The sequence below is a fragment of the Lupinus angustifolius genome, chromosome LG02 (genome assembly GCF_001865875.1).
Source record: "Lupinus angustifolius cultivar Tanjil chromosome LG02, LupAngTanjil_v1.0, whole genome shotgun sequence".
Taxonomy (NCBI): Eukaryota; Viridiplantae; Streptophyta; class Magnoliopsida; order Fabales; family Fabaceae; genus Lupinus; species Lupinus angustifolius.
In genome coordinates, this window is record NC_032010.1 from 8,901,756 (window position 1) to 8,918,649 (window position 16,894).

General features: G+C 33.5%; 2 protein-coding genes and 2 non-coding genes across 4 annotated transcripts; 3 read left to right on the forward strand and 1 right to left on the reverse strand.

The window, feature by feature from the left end:
* On the forward strand, positions 1-4,140 carry LOC109335234. The gene is made up of 6 exons (XM_019571352.1): positions 1-237; positions 1,068-1,206; positions 1,297-1,367; positions 2,152-2,237; positions 2,601-3,183; positions 3,563-4,140. The coding sequence occupies exons 1-6, from the start codon at positions 133-135 to the stop codon at positions 3,842-3,844; spliced, it is 1,266 nt and encodes a 421-aa protein (XP_019426897.1). The 5' UTR covers positions 1-132; the 3' UTR covers positions 3,845-4,140.
* On the forward strand, positions 5,159-5,231 carry TRNAK-UUU. The gene has a single exon. It is a non-coding gene; the product is annotated as a tRNA-Lys (tRNA).
* On the reverse strand, positions 6,634-15,055 carry LOC109326650 (calcium-transporting ATPase 9, plasma membrane-type-like). Its single transcript, XM_019559379.1, has 15 exons — positions 15,037-15,055; positions 14,346-14,521; positions 14,001-14,111; positions 13,494-13,661; positions 13,287-13,346; positions 12,762-12,926; positions 12,463-12,579; positions 11,708-11,806; positions 10,869-11,006; positions 10,144-10,244; positions 8,201-8,246; positions 7,966-8,097; positions 7,753-7,860; positions 7,577-7,668; positions 6,634-7,124 (listed from the first exon to the last, which is right to left on the reverse strand). The coding sequence occupies exons 1-15, from the start codon at positions 15,053-15,055 to the stop codon at positions 7,007-7,009; spliced, it is 1,650 nt and encodes a 549-aa protein (XP_019414924.1). The 3' UTR covers positions 6,634-7,006.
* TRNAK-UUU lies at positions 16,127-16,199 on the forward strand. The gene has a single exon. It is a non-coding gene; the product is annotated as a tRNA-Lys (tRNA).

The window sequence follows — 16,894 nt, forward strand, 5'->3', positions numbered from 1 at the left end:
GCTTTCAACTTGTGTTGTTGTAGTAAGTTGAGTTTTGTTGTGTGAGTGTGTATCTCCAACTTTCATGTGTGGAACTTGTAATTGTTGAAGTTTGAATCTTTACCTTCAAATCTGTTCTGTGCAGCTTCCAAAATGGGTGTGGATTTGAGGCAAGTGGTGGCTGGTATTCTCACTATAACAATGTTTGTCATGCTTATACATATGATCAAAAGGGACCATTTTGATTCTCTTGTTCAAGTAAGACTCACTATCTCTAAATCTTTCATTTCATTTTGAGAAAAAGATGTATATACTGACTCTTCAAACAAAGAAGTTTTGTACAATTTACTATCATGGTGTTGTGACTATATACTACATAGATATTGCACTTCTTTTTTTATTAAAATCAAAAGATGATAATACTTCACTGCTTGAATCTGGGTTAGTCCATTTCTATTATGATGGCTGGATACTATATGGTTTATACCAAAAAAGTCTTCACTATCTTTTACTTTGTTTACAATCTTGTATCTTTAAACTTGTCACTTTCTCCCTATTTATTTGGTCTTGTTTTGTTTGAATAAAATGCAATAGAAATAAAAATGAAATTCAAGGATGAGATGAAACCTATTTTTGAATATATATGCATCATAAAGGTTTTAGACATATAGATCCTTAGTTAATAAGCATGAAGACAATAATTGGTAATGTATAATGGAGAATCATTTTACATTAAAAGTTACTAGAAAATGCACATGGGCTATACTTGTTGGACACTGCTTATTCTTTTTGTTCTCTTCTAATTTAAGCTCTACAACCATTGTGAAATTATTGATAAGTTAAGCAAAATTTGATGCTTCAATGTCTAAACATGTTGCATAAAGCAGTCACCGAGATTCGATAAAGTTTTATTATTTTCACAAGGGGAGACTTATTTCCAATTCCAAGTGCTTTTCTAGTGCTGATTTACCATTTTGACAATACTCTTGTAATTTTTCAAACTGCCAATGATTTGGTCATAGTTATGAATTATGATTAACAATTTAACATAATTGACTTAATTTTCTTATACTTTCTTGCATTATAAGGATAAATTTCCGGGAGAAACAGATGATGCCGACTTTGAAAATACAAAGTTTGAAGGTACTAATGTGAGAAAGAATATAGGGCTTTGGAAGGGAAATGCTACTGAGAAGATAAAACCGTGTTGGGCCAAGCCATCCGGAGGTAGAATTTGGTTTTAAAGAGTTCCAAATTGTGGAAAGAGTATAACTTTTTTGTCGTTATTAATTCATATATTTTCGCAATGGTTTGCAGACGATGTGCAGCAGACCGAGGGGTTTGTTAGTTTTTCTTTAACCAATGGCCCAGAGTACCACATGTCTCAGGTAATTGATTCCACCATTATGCTTAAGTTAGTGAGAAGTTGCTTGTGCATCAGTTTTGAATAAATACTTGCAGCTATCTATCAAACATCAGCAATACTTTCACTTTGATAGTGTCCTCTCTCCCTCACTGAAATAAATGCTGCTATTTTGCGTATAATCTCAGCAAGAAAGGGAGAAAACATTTCATGACATTCTAGTTACCATATGGTATTGATGACAATTTATGGCGTGTTCGGGTAATGACATAATGAAGTGCATATTCAATAAGCTTTTTGTGATATAAGATAAAAATATCTTATTTTCATAATCTTCTCTAACAAGCTTATAGCACATAAGTTGCAATCATTAGCCCAAATAAGTTCTTACAAACGGGGATAAGATTTATACATTTTGCTACTTATTTATGTCGGATGTGCTCCTTGATCAAAAACATCATTGTGAATTTTGAAGACATTATACATTATTTTATTCTCGATCTTTTTGTCTCTACTTGCTTGAGGAGGTTTCCGTATCCTCCCAATCTGTTTTCCTTTGGCTCAATTTTCTTTCATCACCACTATAATTCTTTTCACTACTCATCTCTTGGCTAACTTTGATATGTTCCAAGTGGTTCTTTACTTCTTTTCATCACCACTATACTTGTTTTCACTAATATTGAGTTGAGCACTTGATTTTGCTTTTTCCTTTTCTTTGTTCCCTTTCCCTCATGCCTGCTGCTGTTTTCACTAATGTTACCTGTTAGTTCTTTATCCCTTGTCTCATAACCTTAGATGCATTGTTTCAGATAGCAGATGCGGTGATTGTTGCTAGAAGTCTTGGGGCAACACTTGTGATCCCTGATATCAGAGGAACCCAACCGGGTGACAAGAGGTTAGTGCTGACTTTCACTCTATAAGATTCAGTGTTTCTTGTTTTGCTTTTTTGTTGTGATCAGCAACCAAGATATATTAGCTACTGATGTAAACATAACTTGTTGCATTGTTAGCTGTAGTTTTCAACTACTAAAGAAAAATAAAATTTCCCTCCCTCTTAGTATTATTGGCAGTTTATTCTAAATCATTTTTCTCTAGATATCTACCATTGCATAAGACGTAGGCCCGTGGTTTCAGTTTCATCCGCGTTGCAAGTTTTCTTCAAAGATAGTTTAGTTTGAAAATGCTTTATTGTAAAGACATTGTTGAGTGGCTGAAAGAGGAGAGCACTTGTGTTTAACTAATATAGTTTATTTCTCAGAAACTTCGAGGATATTTACGATGTTGAAGTGTTCACCAAAAGCATGGAAGGAGTAATCAGAGTGGTAAAGGATCTTCCAGATCACATATCAAAAAAGAATATTGCAGCGGTGAAGGTCCCTAATCGTGTTACCGAAGACTACATAGCTACACATGTTGAGCCGATTTATAAATCAAAGGGAAATGTAAGGCTTGCAACTTACTTTCCTTCAGTAAACATGAGAAAAGCTGGGAAAAATGGTGACACTGATTCTATTGCTTGCTTAGCAATGTATGGAAGTTTAGAGTTGCAGCCGGAAATTAAAGACCTCGTGGACTCGATGGTTGAAAGACTTAGAACTTTAAGCCGAAAGTCAGATGGCCAATTTATTGCAGTGGATTTGAGGGTTGAGATGTTGGATAAAAAGGGTTGCCAAGGAAGTGACGACCGAGAGAAAGATAAGAGCTGCTATAATGCACAAGAGATTGCAAAGTTTTTGAGGAAGATTGGTTTTCAAAAGGATACCACAATTTATGTGACTGAATCAAGGTGGGATGACAGCTTGGATTCTCTCAAGGATTTGTTTCCCAAAACTTATATTAAGGTGAGATATTTGTTCTCGTGTAATCTTCTCTCATTAACACACGCGCATGAACGCCACACTTTTTTTGGAATACTCCTATGAAGCATCGGCACTTCATCCAATACGTATTGTATTGGATACTAATACGTATTGGATACTTTATACCTTTTAGATACTTTTCATTCATATCCCTTTCAATTATTTAGTGATTTTTCCGCATAATACATGTATTGAGTCTTATCAGTATCCTGTATTTGTGCTTCGTAGCTTCTTAGTTTGGACTTTTCCGTATATTTTTTCAATCGCCACATCCGCTCCAATACCTATATAAGAAAATTATGTTATCTTCATATTTTCTTTAAAGTATAAAATCTCTCATTGGCTGTGGAAACTGTTACAGGAATCTATCATACCAGCTGATAAGAAGAAAAAGTTGCAAGATTCGGAAGATTCGGAATTGGAGAAAGTGATAGACTTCTACATAAGTTCTGAAAGTGATGTCTTTGTGCCAGCAATTTCAGGTCTATTGTATGCAAATGTAGCAGGTAAAAGAATTGGTAATGGTAAAACTCAGATATTGGTTCCAGCTGATATTATTCAAGATTCATCTGCTTCTGCCTCCAATTTCCTTTCCTCTTATATCTCCAAAAAAAACCATTTTGCCTATTCTTGTTACTGTTAGTTTTGCAGTGAAGAAATTTTAAGAATTTAATAGCAAATGTTATTTTATGTGCTAAAGAAAAAGCCTTTCAAGAAGGTTTTGCTACCCCTTTTGGGAGTTCAAGACTTTCAGTGTTTAAGGGCCTAAGGCTTTTTTAGTTTTGTATTTATTTTATCTTGGATGAATGGTTCAACAAAAAAGATTTGAGGTTAGTGTTTTGTGGAGTGAATTTAATGTACACAGACATTGCTTTCTGTTCAACATTTTAGTTTGTAAAAGTATGGTTGCAACATAGTTATTCTTCATATTTGGTGAAACAATTGATAATGTACTCATTGGATATTTTAGAGCACGTGCTAAATTTCATTTATGTTGAAGTTTATTCTTTCTTTTTCTTTGGGTGAATTATTGAAGTATACTTTTTATCTGCTCATTTTCAACTTATATCCCGGTGTATACTTTCTTATTTTTTATTATCCCTAATGTGGAGACCTATATATATTATCATTTCTACTTTAGATCTATACTTGACAAAATTCAAGAATAAATGACAATGGGTAAAAAAAATATACATACAGAGAGGGACTGAATTGGAATTTTTTAACATCAGGAGCCGATTTAAAAATAAATGTACCATATAGAAACAAAATATATAAATTAACTCTTTATTTGTTTATTAATTTATCATCTTGATGGTATGTAGTATTAAGGGGGCAAAAATTAAAAAAAATTCAAATGATTTCATCTTATTTTATATCAATATACAATTTTGTAGAATAGTATATTCTAAGCATTGAACATTGTCTAATATTTTGTTTGAAAGGCTTATGTAATATAATTGAAAGCATTAAAGTTTTGTTGTTTTAATCATGTATCTATTTTCTTCATATTCAGGCAGCTGCTTAGTCTCAATTTCTGTATTTGAAGACCAAGTATACGTAAATGTGGATATAAGCAAATAAGCAATCCTGGACCAATTAACTATATTTACAAAACAATACTTTCTGTTGTTTCATATATGCACTAACATTACAAAAGTTTTATACATTGTTAGCACAACATTTGTTATATATATTTAATTTAATGCAAATAAATTATAGATGATACAATGATAATGTATAAATCTTTATACTGACAATACATATATATTATACTATTTTTTTTTATTTTGTCATTATACTTTTTACTTTTGTTAACCCTAACATTATTTTATGCCTAGGGCAGATTAAGTCAATCATTTGCATTTTTCACTCCAGAGAGCATGGAAAGCTGAAGTTGAAGCTCAAATCGTTAACTATAGTTAGTATATATTTATTCTAATAATACCAATGTATTGCCGTCTTAGCTCAGCTGGTAGAGCGCACGGCTTTTAACCGTGTGGTCGTGGGTTCGATTCCCACAGACGGCGTTTTTTGCACATTTGCTATTTTCAAACTCCTGCTATATTAAATTGGAAGCTTTTTCTTCACTTATATTTGTTATTTGCTTCAAATATTTGTTTTCCAACTTCATTAAAATGCTACTACTGGTAAGTAATAAACAAATTTTACTTAGGAATGACAACAAATATTCGTTAACTATAGGTTTATACTTACCCAAACCCAAACTCTGTGGGTTTGAAAATAATAGTACCATTTCCAAACTCGTCTAGTTTCCGGAAAACCTGACCAAAACATTTACTAATTCCAACACTATATCCTTCTAAAAAAAGATGAAAACAAAGATCTTGCAATTCATAAAAATACGTTATCAATTCAAATTCTTAACACAAATGTTATTAGCTAGTCAGAAACAGTGAACAATAACACACCGAACAAAGCTCCTCTAATGCAAAATGCCTATATAGCCTACCAAATTCCAAAGAAGAAGAAGGTGGTATATTGGTTGGAAAATCTAGTAGGGTATGTAGGGTGCTTTTGTAATGCCTATTACATCTCATGCAAGTTGTGACAGTAAGTGATTATATCACAGCTATGTACCTTGGTTGTCTTAAGTCTTAACAAAGCATCCGTTAAAAAGATTATCTCAACTATTATCTCGTGTAAAAAAAATGAAAAATATGTACTTATGTGAAGAATGCTTGATAACTATATATATTTAATGGGTTCGGGGCGGGTTCGGGGTAGGGTAGCAACCATACCAAACCCGAACCCGAAAGTTGAACCCAGATAAAATTCGAACTCAAACTCAGTAGCATCGTGTTTTCCCCATTAAATTTGGGTTGTGTATAGATAAGTACCCATAGGTTCGGTTTTCATTATCATCCCTAATTTTATTTATTTGAGTATAAGAAGCCACTTTAAACCACAACCATAGTTTGTCTAATAAATTTATGATTTCAATTATCTACATTGAACTTTAGGAAATAAGAAGGTAGTGTTTAGATTGTGGAAATTGTCTAATAGTTAAACTTTTTTGTTCCTAATCCACAAATGAAACCATCCTATTTATTGGGCATCACACAAAATTCATTCAAAAGCAAACAAGTGGTAGTAGCATGGCTTGCTATAAATAAACATCTTAAGTTGGTTGATTGAGCTACACTTTGTTGTTGCCATAAGAGTAAAATATATATACACTATCAGTGTAAAAAGATTTATACACAGTCAATGCATTATTCATCATTCATTTATATAACTTTTTTAAGAGTCAATAATAATTAAAAGTAAACGGTGGATAATGCAATGACAATGTATAAAACTCATACATTTTCTGCATACATTTTTTCCCTCTTTTGTAAACAGTTTCAGTGATATATGAAATATGAATGGTCAACCATTGCAATGTTTTCCTTTTCGTTTCGTAATTTAGGAGAAATGGACCTTGTCAAAGCTAGAAAGTCAGTTTGATAGCATTTATAGAGCAGTAACTCTAACAATCTCAAGAAATGCTACAATGTACACTTGACCCAAAAATGTTAACAAAGGAAAACGAGATAGAGGCATATCAAATAATGAATGCTTTTATGTTTAAATCCCATGGGGATATCTCATAATGATAACATTGCTATATATGATGAATATACATTTTATATTCAAATTCTAAAATGAAGGATTCAGCAAGATGGACTAGCAATATGTAATGCTGTTACTTGTGGTCAAAGGCGTTGTTAGCTTAATATGAAGCATCTTTGTACCATTGCTATAAGGTTTTGATCCACTTCTTCTTGCTGGTCTTGTTGACCTATTGTTGTGCTGCGGCAGCCCGAGACCTCCTCAATCGCCGAAGTGGCCTCAAGACAAATCGGGACAATGGTGTTTTCGGAACCGGAATGAATTTTCCAGCTATAGCAAGAGGCCAACTGAAAGGTAATGGCAAAAGCACTTGATCATGACTTGGGATCAAAATGTGTAAGCTCCAATACATTTAGAGCAATGTGCAAGCAGAAATGTGAGGTTACAGTATACTTTTGGTCTAGACCCTAAATTTTAACTTGGTCATTTCAATCTCTACATGTACATTTGTTTTCAATTTGGTCCTTGTCGCCCACTTCTTCATAATATTGGTTGTTGGAATTAAAGTCCAGGGACCAAATTGAAAACAACCGAAGTTAAACTTTTTTGTCTCTATGTGGTAATCATTCTCTGTATATGTGAGACTCATTTTCAACTTCATTATACTTTGAGAACAAAAGACTTGAGGTCTAGAACTCTATGGACACTGGATAATAAATAATCAAAAGCATGAATGCAAAATCCATTGAAGCACCCAGAACTGTCATAATCAAACGCTAATGTAGTTGAGCAAACTAACCTGAAAACGCCCATGATAAGAGAAGCAAGCCAAAGCTTCCAATCAAGCCTCACTGTTGAGGTGAACTTTCCAAGGAACTCAATGATGATTATCTAACATTTAAGAGTAGAGTGAGAAAATGTGCAAATCTTAATAATAATTAAGAAAACATCAAAAGTGGTTGCTAATATATTCACCTGAAGTATAAAGGTCACTCCAACAATTCCCACAAAGAGTTTGTTCTTAGTTACTCCCCGGAAGACATTCATTTCTTCTGGTTTCCGAGCATTGAACTCATTGAATATCTGTAAGTTGAAAACATGTAAAAATGTATAATAAGAATTGGACGAATTAGAAAATTAACAAATTCTTTCAATTGTATTCTATGGGGGAGGTTAACATCTACTTACTTGGCACATGACAAATGCATTGAAAATTAAAGTATTCTTCATTTGAATATCATGAGCTCTAGTATCTTGTTTAGGTAGAATACTTTCACCTCTAAACTTAAGAACTAGAAGAATCGCAACTTGGTAGACAGCCTGCGATGTCAAATAATATCATTAGATGATGGGACCTAAACCTAAGGACCCTCATTCCTAATTTCATGATGACCTTAACAAGTCTATCTAAAAACTAATTTACCTGTACAAGCAAGTTTCTCCACATGATATTCGTAATAAGAGGTTCCCTGAAAGCCAAATATAAGATCATAGTGAAAGTAAGTATTTTAATTCAAAACCCAAATCAACCATAAACAGCACATGGGTTCCTGCAATGCAAAGGTATAGAGAACATATGACCACTTCAAATTCAGTTGAGCAAACTTTTGTTTTAGCAAAAGTAATAAAACAACAACAGGCTTAGCTACATGCATCGAACAACGTCATAATGTTATATCATAAATCATATTGATTAACGAATCATTCATCTGTAAATTTTTCTTAATCATTATTTAACCTATAGTTTTCCTCGCCGCCCACCCCCCTCCTCTATAAAATGGACTAACATCCATTTGACCTACTCTCCTTAGTGAGGCTTATAACATTCTACTCCACTCATGTTCAAATCATCTTAGGCACAACTTTGCTATCTTTTCTACAATAAGAGCTATTCCAAATTTCTCCCTAAAGCACTCATTTCTACTCCTATCTTGTTTAGTGTGTCCACTCATTCATCAAAATATTGTCATCTCTGCTAGGTGAAGTTTATTCTTTTGTTGGATATATTTCCGCCCAACATTACTCTCATAACATTCTGAGTCTTAGAGTTGCATAGTACAACTTCTCATGCTTGGCGGAACCTTTCTATCACATATGACACATTTTCATCAATCGTCGTAGCAAGTATATAGACTCCATGGTCGACCTTCCACTTTAAAACCAAATTTATTTCCACTAGTATGCGTCTCTTGTCTCAACTACCATTCAAATATCCTCCCCCATAACTTCATAGTATGACTCATGAGCTTAATCACCCTATAGTTTGACAATTTTGTATATCACTCTTGTTCTTATATAGAGGGACTAAAATGCTTCTACAACTATGTGTTTGATGCTATAAATAGCCGGTCTTAAGTAGTCGAAAGTCAACATAAAACTTCATCGAACCTCTAAGATATGGATCTATGAAGTAATCATGTATAATGAAAAAACATAATTATGAAGACTTGATGGACTTCTATCCAGAATGTGGTGGACTTGCTTGAATTGCTCATGTTGCTTAAGTTGATTACAAATGCACCAGTACATAGGTATTCATAGGTGCTTTAGATGTCATATGATGTATGTGACACAATGAACCTAATCACATGCATTAAAACTACAACTTCTATAAATTATAAGTTAATGAATGTATAGATGTATGCTTCGGAAAAATATCATGAACTTAGAAAATACATAACATTAATTAATAAAGTGTATGAATGTAATTTATAATTCCAACACTTTGTCTCGGATGTTTACAACACACTGCACAGTGCACAAACAGTCTAGTTTGGGATGCTTTTGAAAGGAAAAGAATGTGAGGCTTCAAGGAATAAAACATTTTAGGGTTTGGTTACTTGGTTGGGTAGAATGCATGATTTCCCTCGTTTCTTCAATGTCACAACCTTTATGGGATAGGATTAATTCATTGCCTTTCCTGTGGGTTAAAACAAATTTCTAATCTGCTATATGAAGGGATAATGCATCTCTTTGAAGGTAGTCTATCCTATCCTCTTCAAATGTTTGTATTTCATTTCTGCCTTTTCTTCCATTGAATTATGGCAAATATAAAGAAGTATGACTTAAATTATGTTGAAAATGGAAGTATGACTTAAATCATGTTGAAAATGGAAGTATGACATAAAAAGCAACCACATATTGCACCTCCTCAATTGAGATACACATAAGAAAATCAAAGACATTTTGTGCCATTTAACGTTGTAAGCTGCAAGTGGAAGACATATCACACATGTAATCAAAATCAAGTATAAGCCACATGCACATGTGTGTATGTATAAATGTGCCAGCACGGTGTAGCTTTAAGAGTACTTTAAATGTTAATAAATATTAAACAGCTAAGTGAGAAAGCTAATCAATCTATACCTTCGGCCAACTGGCGATCTGTTCATTAGCTGGTCTGTTGGTGGTTCAGTGGCGAGTGCAAGGGCCCCAAGTGTGTCCATGATAAGGTTGACCCACAAAAGCTGTACCCAAGAGCATGTACATCAAAAACATTATATACTTTTTAATTGTTTGTGATTTTAATCATCCCTTCCACAGTAATATACCAGACTTAGTTCTTACAGAATAGTAACTATATCTAAACTACAATAATAATAAAAACACTCACATTGAATTCTATTATGGAAATATATTAATGCATACATAAACTCAACAACTTTTATCCATATCCCTATAGAAAATTTATCAGCAAAGAACAAACTGAACTCCAATCCTAACTCTTACCCCATTAGCAGCCTATCTATAACAAAACCTTTGAAACAATCAACCGGCACAAGTAGCACACCTTACATTTGTTATTTCTATATACATCAAGGCACAACAATCAGGAAGTGCGACCAATTTTGGAGTTGGCAATGGATGTTTAGTACATTTTTCTATTCAGACCAACACCACATAAATAAGTTAAAAAGAAAATCATGAAAACTTGATTAGAATTAATGAAAAATAGAAGGGAAAAATGCCCAGAATTCTATGGCCAACAAAATCCGACACGGTCCAATTCTCTGCTTATTTTTTACCCTGTCATCTACTTTATCAGGTTTTAAAGTGTAAAGGAATTTGTCACTCAAAATAAAGAGGGGTACCTGTACTGCATTTAAAGGAACATCACCAGAACTTATTGCTGCGACAACATTTATTACAAGAGCAGCAACGTTAACAGTAAGCTGGAACTGGATAAATTTCTGAATGTTTGCATATACAGATCGGCCCCAGCGGACAACCTACACAAAGTGAAATAAAACGAACACTCAGACAAATTACAGATTGGACCAATCCATTTCATGCCTGTGTCTCAGTGAAATACACCAGTACACCTAGAAAATTGGCTAAGTTTATAGTCAATCGTTGATATACAGGAAGGATGAAAAGGAAGTAACAACAAGAATAACCAAACTTTAGTCCCACTAGGTGTGGTCGACTACATGAATCGAATGACCCCATAATACTATCATAAATCATGTCCTTATTGGGACTAAACTCCATTGTCAAAGCATTAATCTCTAAACTTTCCCTAACCATTTTTCCTGTGGTTTTCCTGGCCTCCTTCTACATCTAGAAATGGGACTAACCTTCATTTGATCTACTCTCCTTACTAGGACTTTTTAATGGTCTCCTATACACATGCACAAGTCACCTAAATCAGATTCTATTATATTTTCTACAATAGGAGCTATCCAATTTTCTTCCTAATGCATTCATTCTTAATCCTTTCTTATTTAGTGTGTCCACTCATCCAACACAACATTCTTATCAATACTACATCTACTTTAGTTTATTGCAAAAGGAAGTGAGTATTACTTAATATTAAAGGTAGAGAAAATAACAACAAAGTAAAAGTTTTATTTTTGGGAACAAGTATATTGCTTTTTATGTAACTATATTAATCGTATTATATTCCTAAGCCAATAAATATAACGCTTACCTTTACTACTGATGCAAAGTTGTCATCCAAGATTATAATATCCGAGCTTTCTTTGGCAACTTCAGTTCCTGCAATGCCCATAGCAAGACCAATATCTGCCTAAAATACAAAATAGTAAAACATGAGATCAACTCTAACGGGAGACAGGAAGATTCAACACTACCAACTACCCAAGGCACCTCTATGTTAATTGCAAGAATCTGTGTGAAATGCATAAACTTTAAGGGCTATAAAGGGCAGCCTAGAATATTAGTCTCCAGTTAGTAAGGTCTGAGGAGGGTAGATGTACAAAGCCTTACCCTCCAAAGTGGAGAGCCGGAGAGGTAGTTCCTAGTAATTGAACTCATGACCTCCACATTACAAGGCAAACAACCTTACCACTACGCCAAGGTTCACCCTCCACTTTAAGGGCCATAAAATAAAAGGAAAATGCATTAAAATTACTACCACGTGTTGTGTGGAAGAAAAGAACTTTGCTGACAAATAATATGCTTTGAAAAGAAAGAGAACACAGACAGATTGCCTTAAGTCCAGTCTCTCTCTCTCTCTCTTCTTCCCTTTCCACCATTTCAAATTGTTGGCCATGTTAATTAATTATGGAAACTTCGAAGTGAAATTATACTGACTAAAGGTGTGCATCAATAAATATACATGCTTGCATGTTCATTCTTGCCGAAGTATTTTAGAATTAAAAAAATCTTCATAGTAATTTTGATTCTCAATAATCAAGGTTTCATCCAAAGAATATAACAGACCTCATGAAGTGCAGGAGCATCATTGGTTCCATCTCCAGTCACAGCAACAACTTCACCTCCTTTACGTAGTGCTTGCACAAGCAAAAGCTTGTCATTAGGAGAAGACCTCCCCATCACCTATATATATTATGCAAACAACAATTAGAAAAAATACACAAAACTCGGATGTATCATGTCTGGGGTTATTGACATGAAGAGCATTCCCTGGAATAATATTATGAATGGATAAATAAAATTCCTTTTTCCAATATTTGTAGTTAATGCATATAACACAACAAAACACAATCGAAGAAGCATACCGTTATTTTCTTAGCAACCTGTTCCCTTTCTTTTTCAGGTAGTTCACGGAAACTCTTTCCTTCAATTATATTTGGCTCAACAGCATCTTCAATTGAAGCCAGTATCCCACACTCCAGAGCTATTGCCTTTGCTGTCTGAAGGTTGTCTCCGGTAACCATGCGTACCTATGAGTTGATAAATGAATAATGAGTTGGGTTCCCTTGATTACATTTTGAATAATAAGTGTGCTACAATAAAGTTAAAACCACGTTTGAACACTGTCATTAACTGGTTTCACGGGAAACTGTGATCTAAATATGAAGATATATTTGTGAAATGGAAACACAGTGCACGAGGCTCCCACCTAATGAGGTCTAGGAAGGATAGATGTACGCAACATTATCCCTCACAAGCGAACAGATTGTTTCTAGGATTTGAACTCATGACCTCCAGATAGGGGTGGAAACAGGTCAGGCCGTCTATCAGGGGCCTATCACAACCAGGTCACAAAACTATTCTCGTCAATCATAAAAAAAATATATTACCTTAACACCAGCATCAGTGCATATTCTCACAGCCTCTTTGACTCCAGGGCGACAAGGATCCTAAAGAAAGAGATTAGTTTTAGCATAGATGAAGGACTCCAGATTAACTTGAAAGCATGACGACCAAATAAGATCCATAGCAGCTCAATTCCATATTCAACAATAAAGGATTTTCATATACCAAGAAAATCTACTCTTGCATTTTACCTTTATTCCAACAATAGTAAGCAAAACAAGCTCTTCTTCTGGTAAGGACCACTGGTCCAATTCCTCCTCATTAGATGGAACTTTATCTAATTCATATGATCTGTATGCAATGGCAACACAACGCAAGCTGCGAGCAGCCATATCATCAATCGCCTCCCTGAAAAATGCCTGCAAAAGAGTTTCAGATAACATTCTATCCAACTAACTTGGAGATGCTAAAAAAATTAAATGCTCTTGTTGCCATATTCTTTGAAGAATGATCAGTTGCTATATTACCGGGTATGCACCAGAGTAACTTGAAACAACACTATAATCACATTGATAAGAATTAAGCAATTTGGTGTAACCTTATGAAGAGTACTTTTATTAATTTTTGAGAGCTATCAATCAGAAGAAAAATATTTTATCTCCAATTTTCAATTCAATGCTTTTTCTTTCACTCGAAACTTTTTTTTGGGTAAACTTCCATCAGGAAATTTTCTAGGTCTTGAAACTGATTTTCCTAACCTTCTCTTTTTCAATCGATTGCAAGTCACCATTTGAATCAAGATACTGAGTACACGCTCCTAGAACAATCTCTGCAGCTCCTTTCCAATGAATATGTACTCCAGAGTCCACCTGCCAGAAAATTGCAATTGGTATATCAGATTAGCACAGAAAAGATGGTGGAAAGTTGATTCCATAAATCAATAAAAGGCTTATATATCCTATGGATGTAAAAATGATACCATAGCAAAAAAAGTAACATTCACTATAACTTAATTTAGTTCTCAAGTGAAAAAATTAATAATTGAAAGAGATGAATACCTATGCCTGATATTAATTTATGAAGTATAAATGAAAGGTAATTACCAGCTTCAGGGCAACACCACCTCGCTTTTTCTCAGAATTGAAGGGGAAGACATGGAGAATTGTTGTATTTGATCTGATAAGATCAAAATTCATACCCAACTGCCATATGTGCTCAATAAATGAGTTCAGGTTCAAAATCAACAGATTAAAAACATGTGTGTGTGTGTGGGAGGGGGCTCATACAGGAATCTATCATACCAGCTGATAAGAAGAAAAAGTTGCAAGATTCGGAAGATTCGGAATTGGAGAAAGTGATAGACTTCTACATAAGTTCTGAAAGTGATGTCTTTGTGCCAGCAATTTCAGGTCTATTGTATGCAAATGTAGCAGGTAAAAGAATTGGTAATGGTAAAACTCAGATATTGGTTCCAGCTGATATTATTCAAGATTCATCTGCTTCTGCCTCCAATTTCCTTTCCTCTTATATCTCCAAAAAAAACCATTTTGCCTATTCTTGTTACTGTTAGTTTTGCAGTGAAGAAATTTTAAGAATTTAATAGCAAATGTTATTTTATGTGCTAAAGAAAAAGCCTTTCAAGAAGGTTTTGCTACCCCTTTTGGGAGTTCAAGACTTTCAGTGTTTAAGGGCCTAAGGCTTTTTTAGTTTTGTATTTATTTTATCTTGGATGAATGGTTCAACAAAAAAGATTTGAGGTTAGTGTTTTGTGGAGTGAATTTAATGTACACAGACATTGCTTTCTGTTCAACATTTTAGTTTGTAAAAGTATGGTTGCAACATAGTTATTCTTCATATTTGGTGAAACAATTGATAATGTACTCATTGGATATTTTAGAGCACGTGCTAAATTTCATTTATGTTGAAGTTTATTCTTTCTTTTTCTTTGGGTGAATTATTGAAGTATACTTTTTATCTGCTCATTTTCAACTTATATCCCGGTGTATACTTTCTTATTTTTTATTATCCCTAATGTGGAGACCTATATATATTATCATTTCTACTTTAGATCTATACTTGACAAAATTCAAGAATAAATGACAATGGGTAAAAAAAATATACATACAGAGAGGGACTGAATTGGAATTTTTTAACATCAGGAGCCGATTTAAAAATAAATGTACCATATAGAAACAAAATATATAAATTAACTCTTTATTTGTTTATTAATTTATCATCTTGATGGTATGTAGTATTAAGGGGGCAAAAATTAAAAAAAATTCAAATGATTTCATCTTATTTTATATCAATATACAATTTTGTAGAATAGTATATTCTAAGCATTGAACATTGTCTAATATTTTGTTTGAAAGGCTTATGTAATATAATTGAAAGCATTAAAGTTTTGTTGTTTTAATCATGTATCTATTTTCTTCATATTCAGGCAGCTGCTTAGTCTCAATTTCTGTATTTGAAGACCAAGTATACGTAAATGTGGATATAAGCAAATAAGCAATCCTGGACCAATTAACTATATTTACAAAACAATACTTTCTGTTGTTTCATATATGCACTAACATTACAAAAGTTTTATACATTGTTAGCACAACATTTGTTATATATATTTAATTTAATGCAAATAAATTATAGATGATACAATGATAATGTATAAATCTTTATACTGACAATACATATATATTATACTATTTTTTTTTATTTTGTCATTATACTTTTTACTTTTGTTAACCCTAACATTATTTTATGCCTAGGGCAGATTAAGTCAATCATTTGCATTTTTCACTCCAGAGAGCATGGAAAGCTGAAGTTGAAGCTCAAATCGTTAACTATAGTTAGTATATATTTATTCTAATAATACCAATGTATTGCCGTCTTAGCTCAGCTGGTAGAGCGCACGGCTTTTAACCGTGTGGTCGTGGGTTCGATTCCCACAGACGGCGTTTTTTGCACATTTGCTATTTTCAAACTCCTGCTATATTAAATTGGAAGCTTTTTCTTCACTTATATTTGTTATTTGCTTCAAATATTTGTTTTCCAACTTCATTAAAATGCTACTACTGGTAAGTAATAAACAAATTTTACTTAGGAATGACAACAAATATTCGTTAACTATAGGTTTATACTTACCCAAACCCAAACTCTGTGGGTTTGAAAATAATAGTACCATTTCCAAACTCGTCTAGTTTCCGGAAAACCTGACCAAAACATTTACTAATTCCAACACTATATCCTTCTAAAAAAAGATGAAAACAAAGATCTTGCAATTCATAAAAATACGTTATCAATTCAAATTCTTAACACAAATGTTATTAGCTAGTCAGAAACAGTGAACAATAACACACCGAACAAAGCTCCTCTAATGCAAAATGCCTATATAGCCTACCAAATTCCAAAGAAGAAGAAGGTGGTATATTGGTTGGAAAATCTAGTAGGGTATGTAGGGTGCTTTTGTAATGCCTATTACATCTCATGCAAGTTGTGACAGTAAGTGATTATATCACAGCTATGTACCTTGGTTGTCTTAAGTCTTAACAAAGCATCCGTTAAAAAGATTATCTCAACTATTATCTCGTGTAAAAAAAATGAAAAATATGTACTTATGTGAAGAATGCTTGATAACTATATATATTTAATG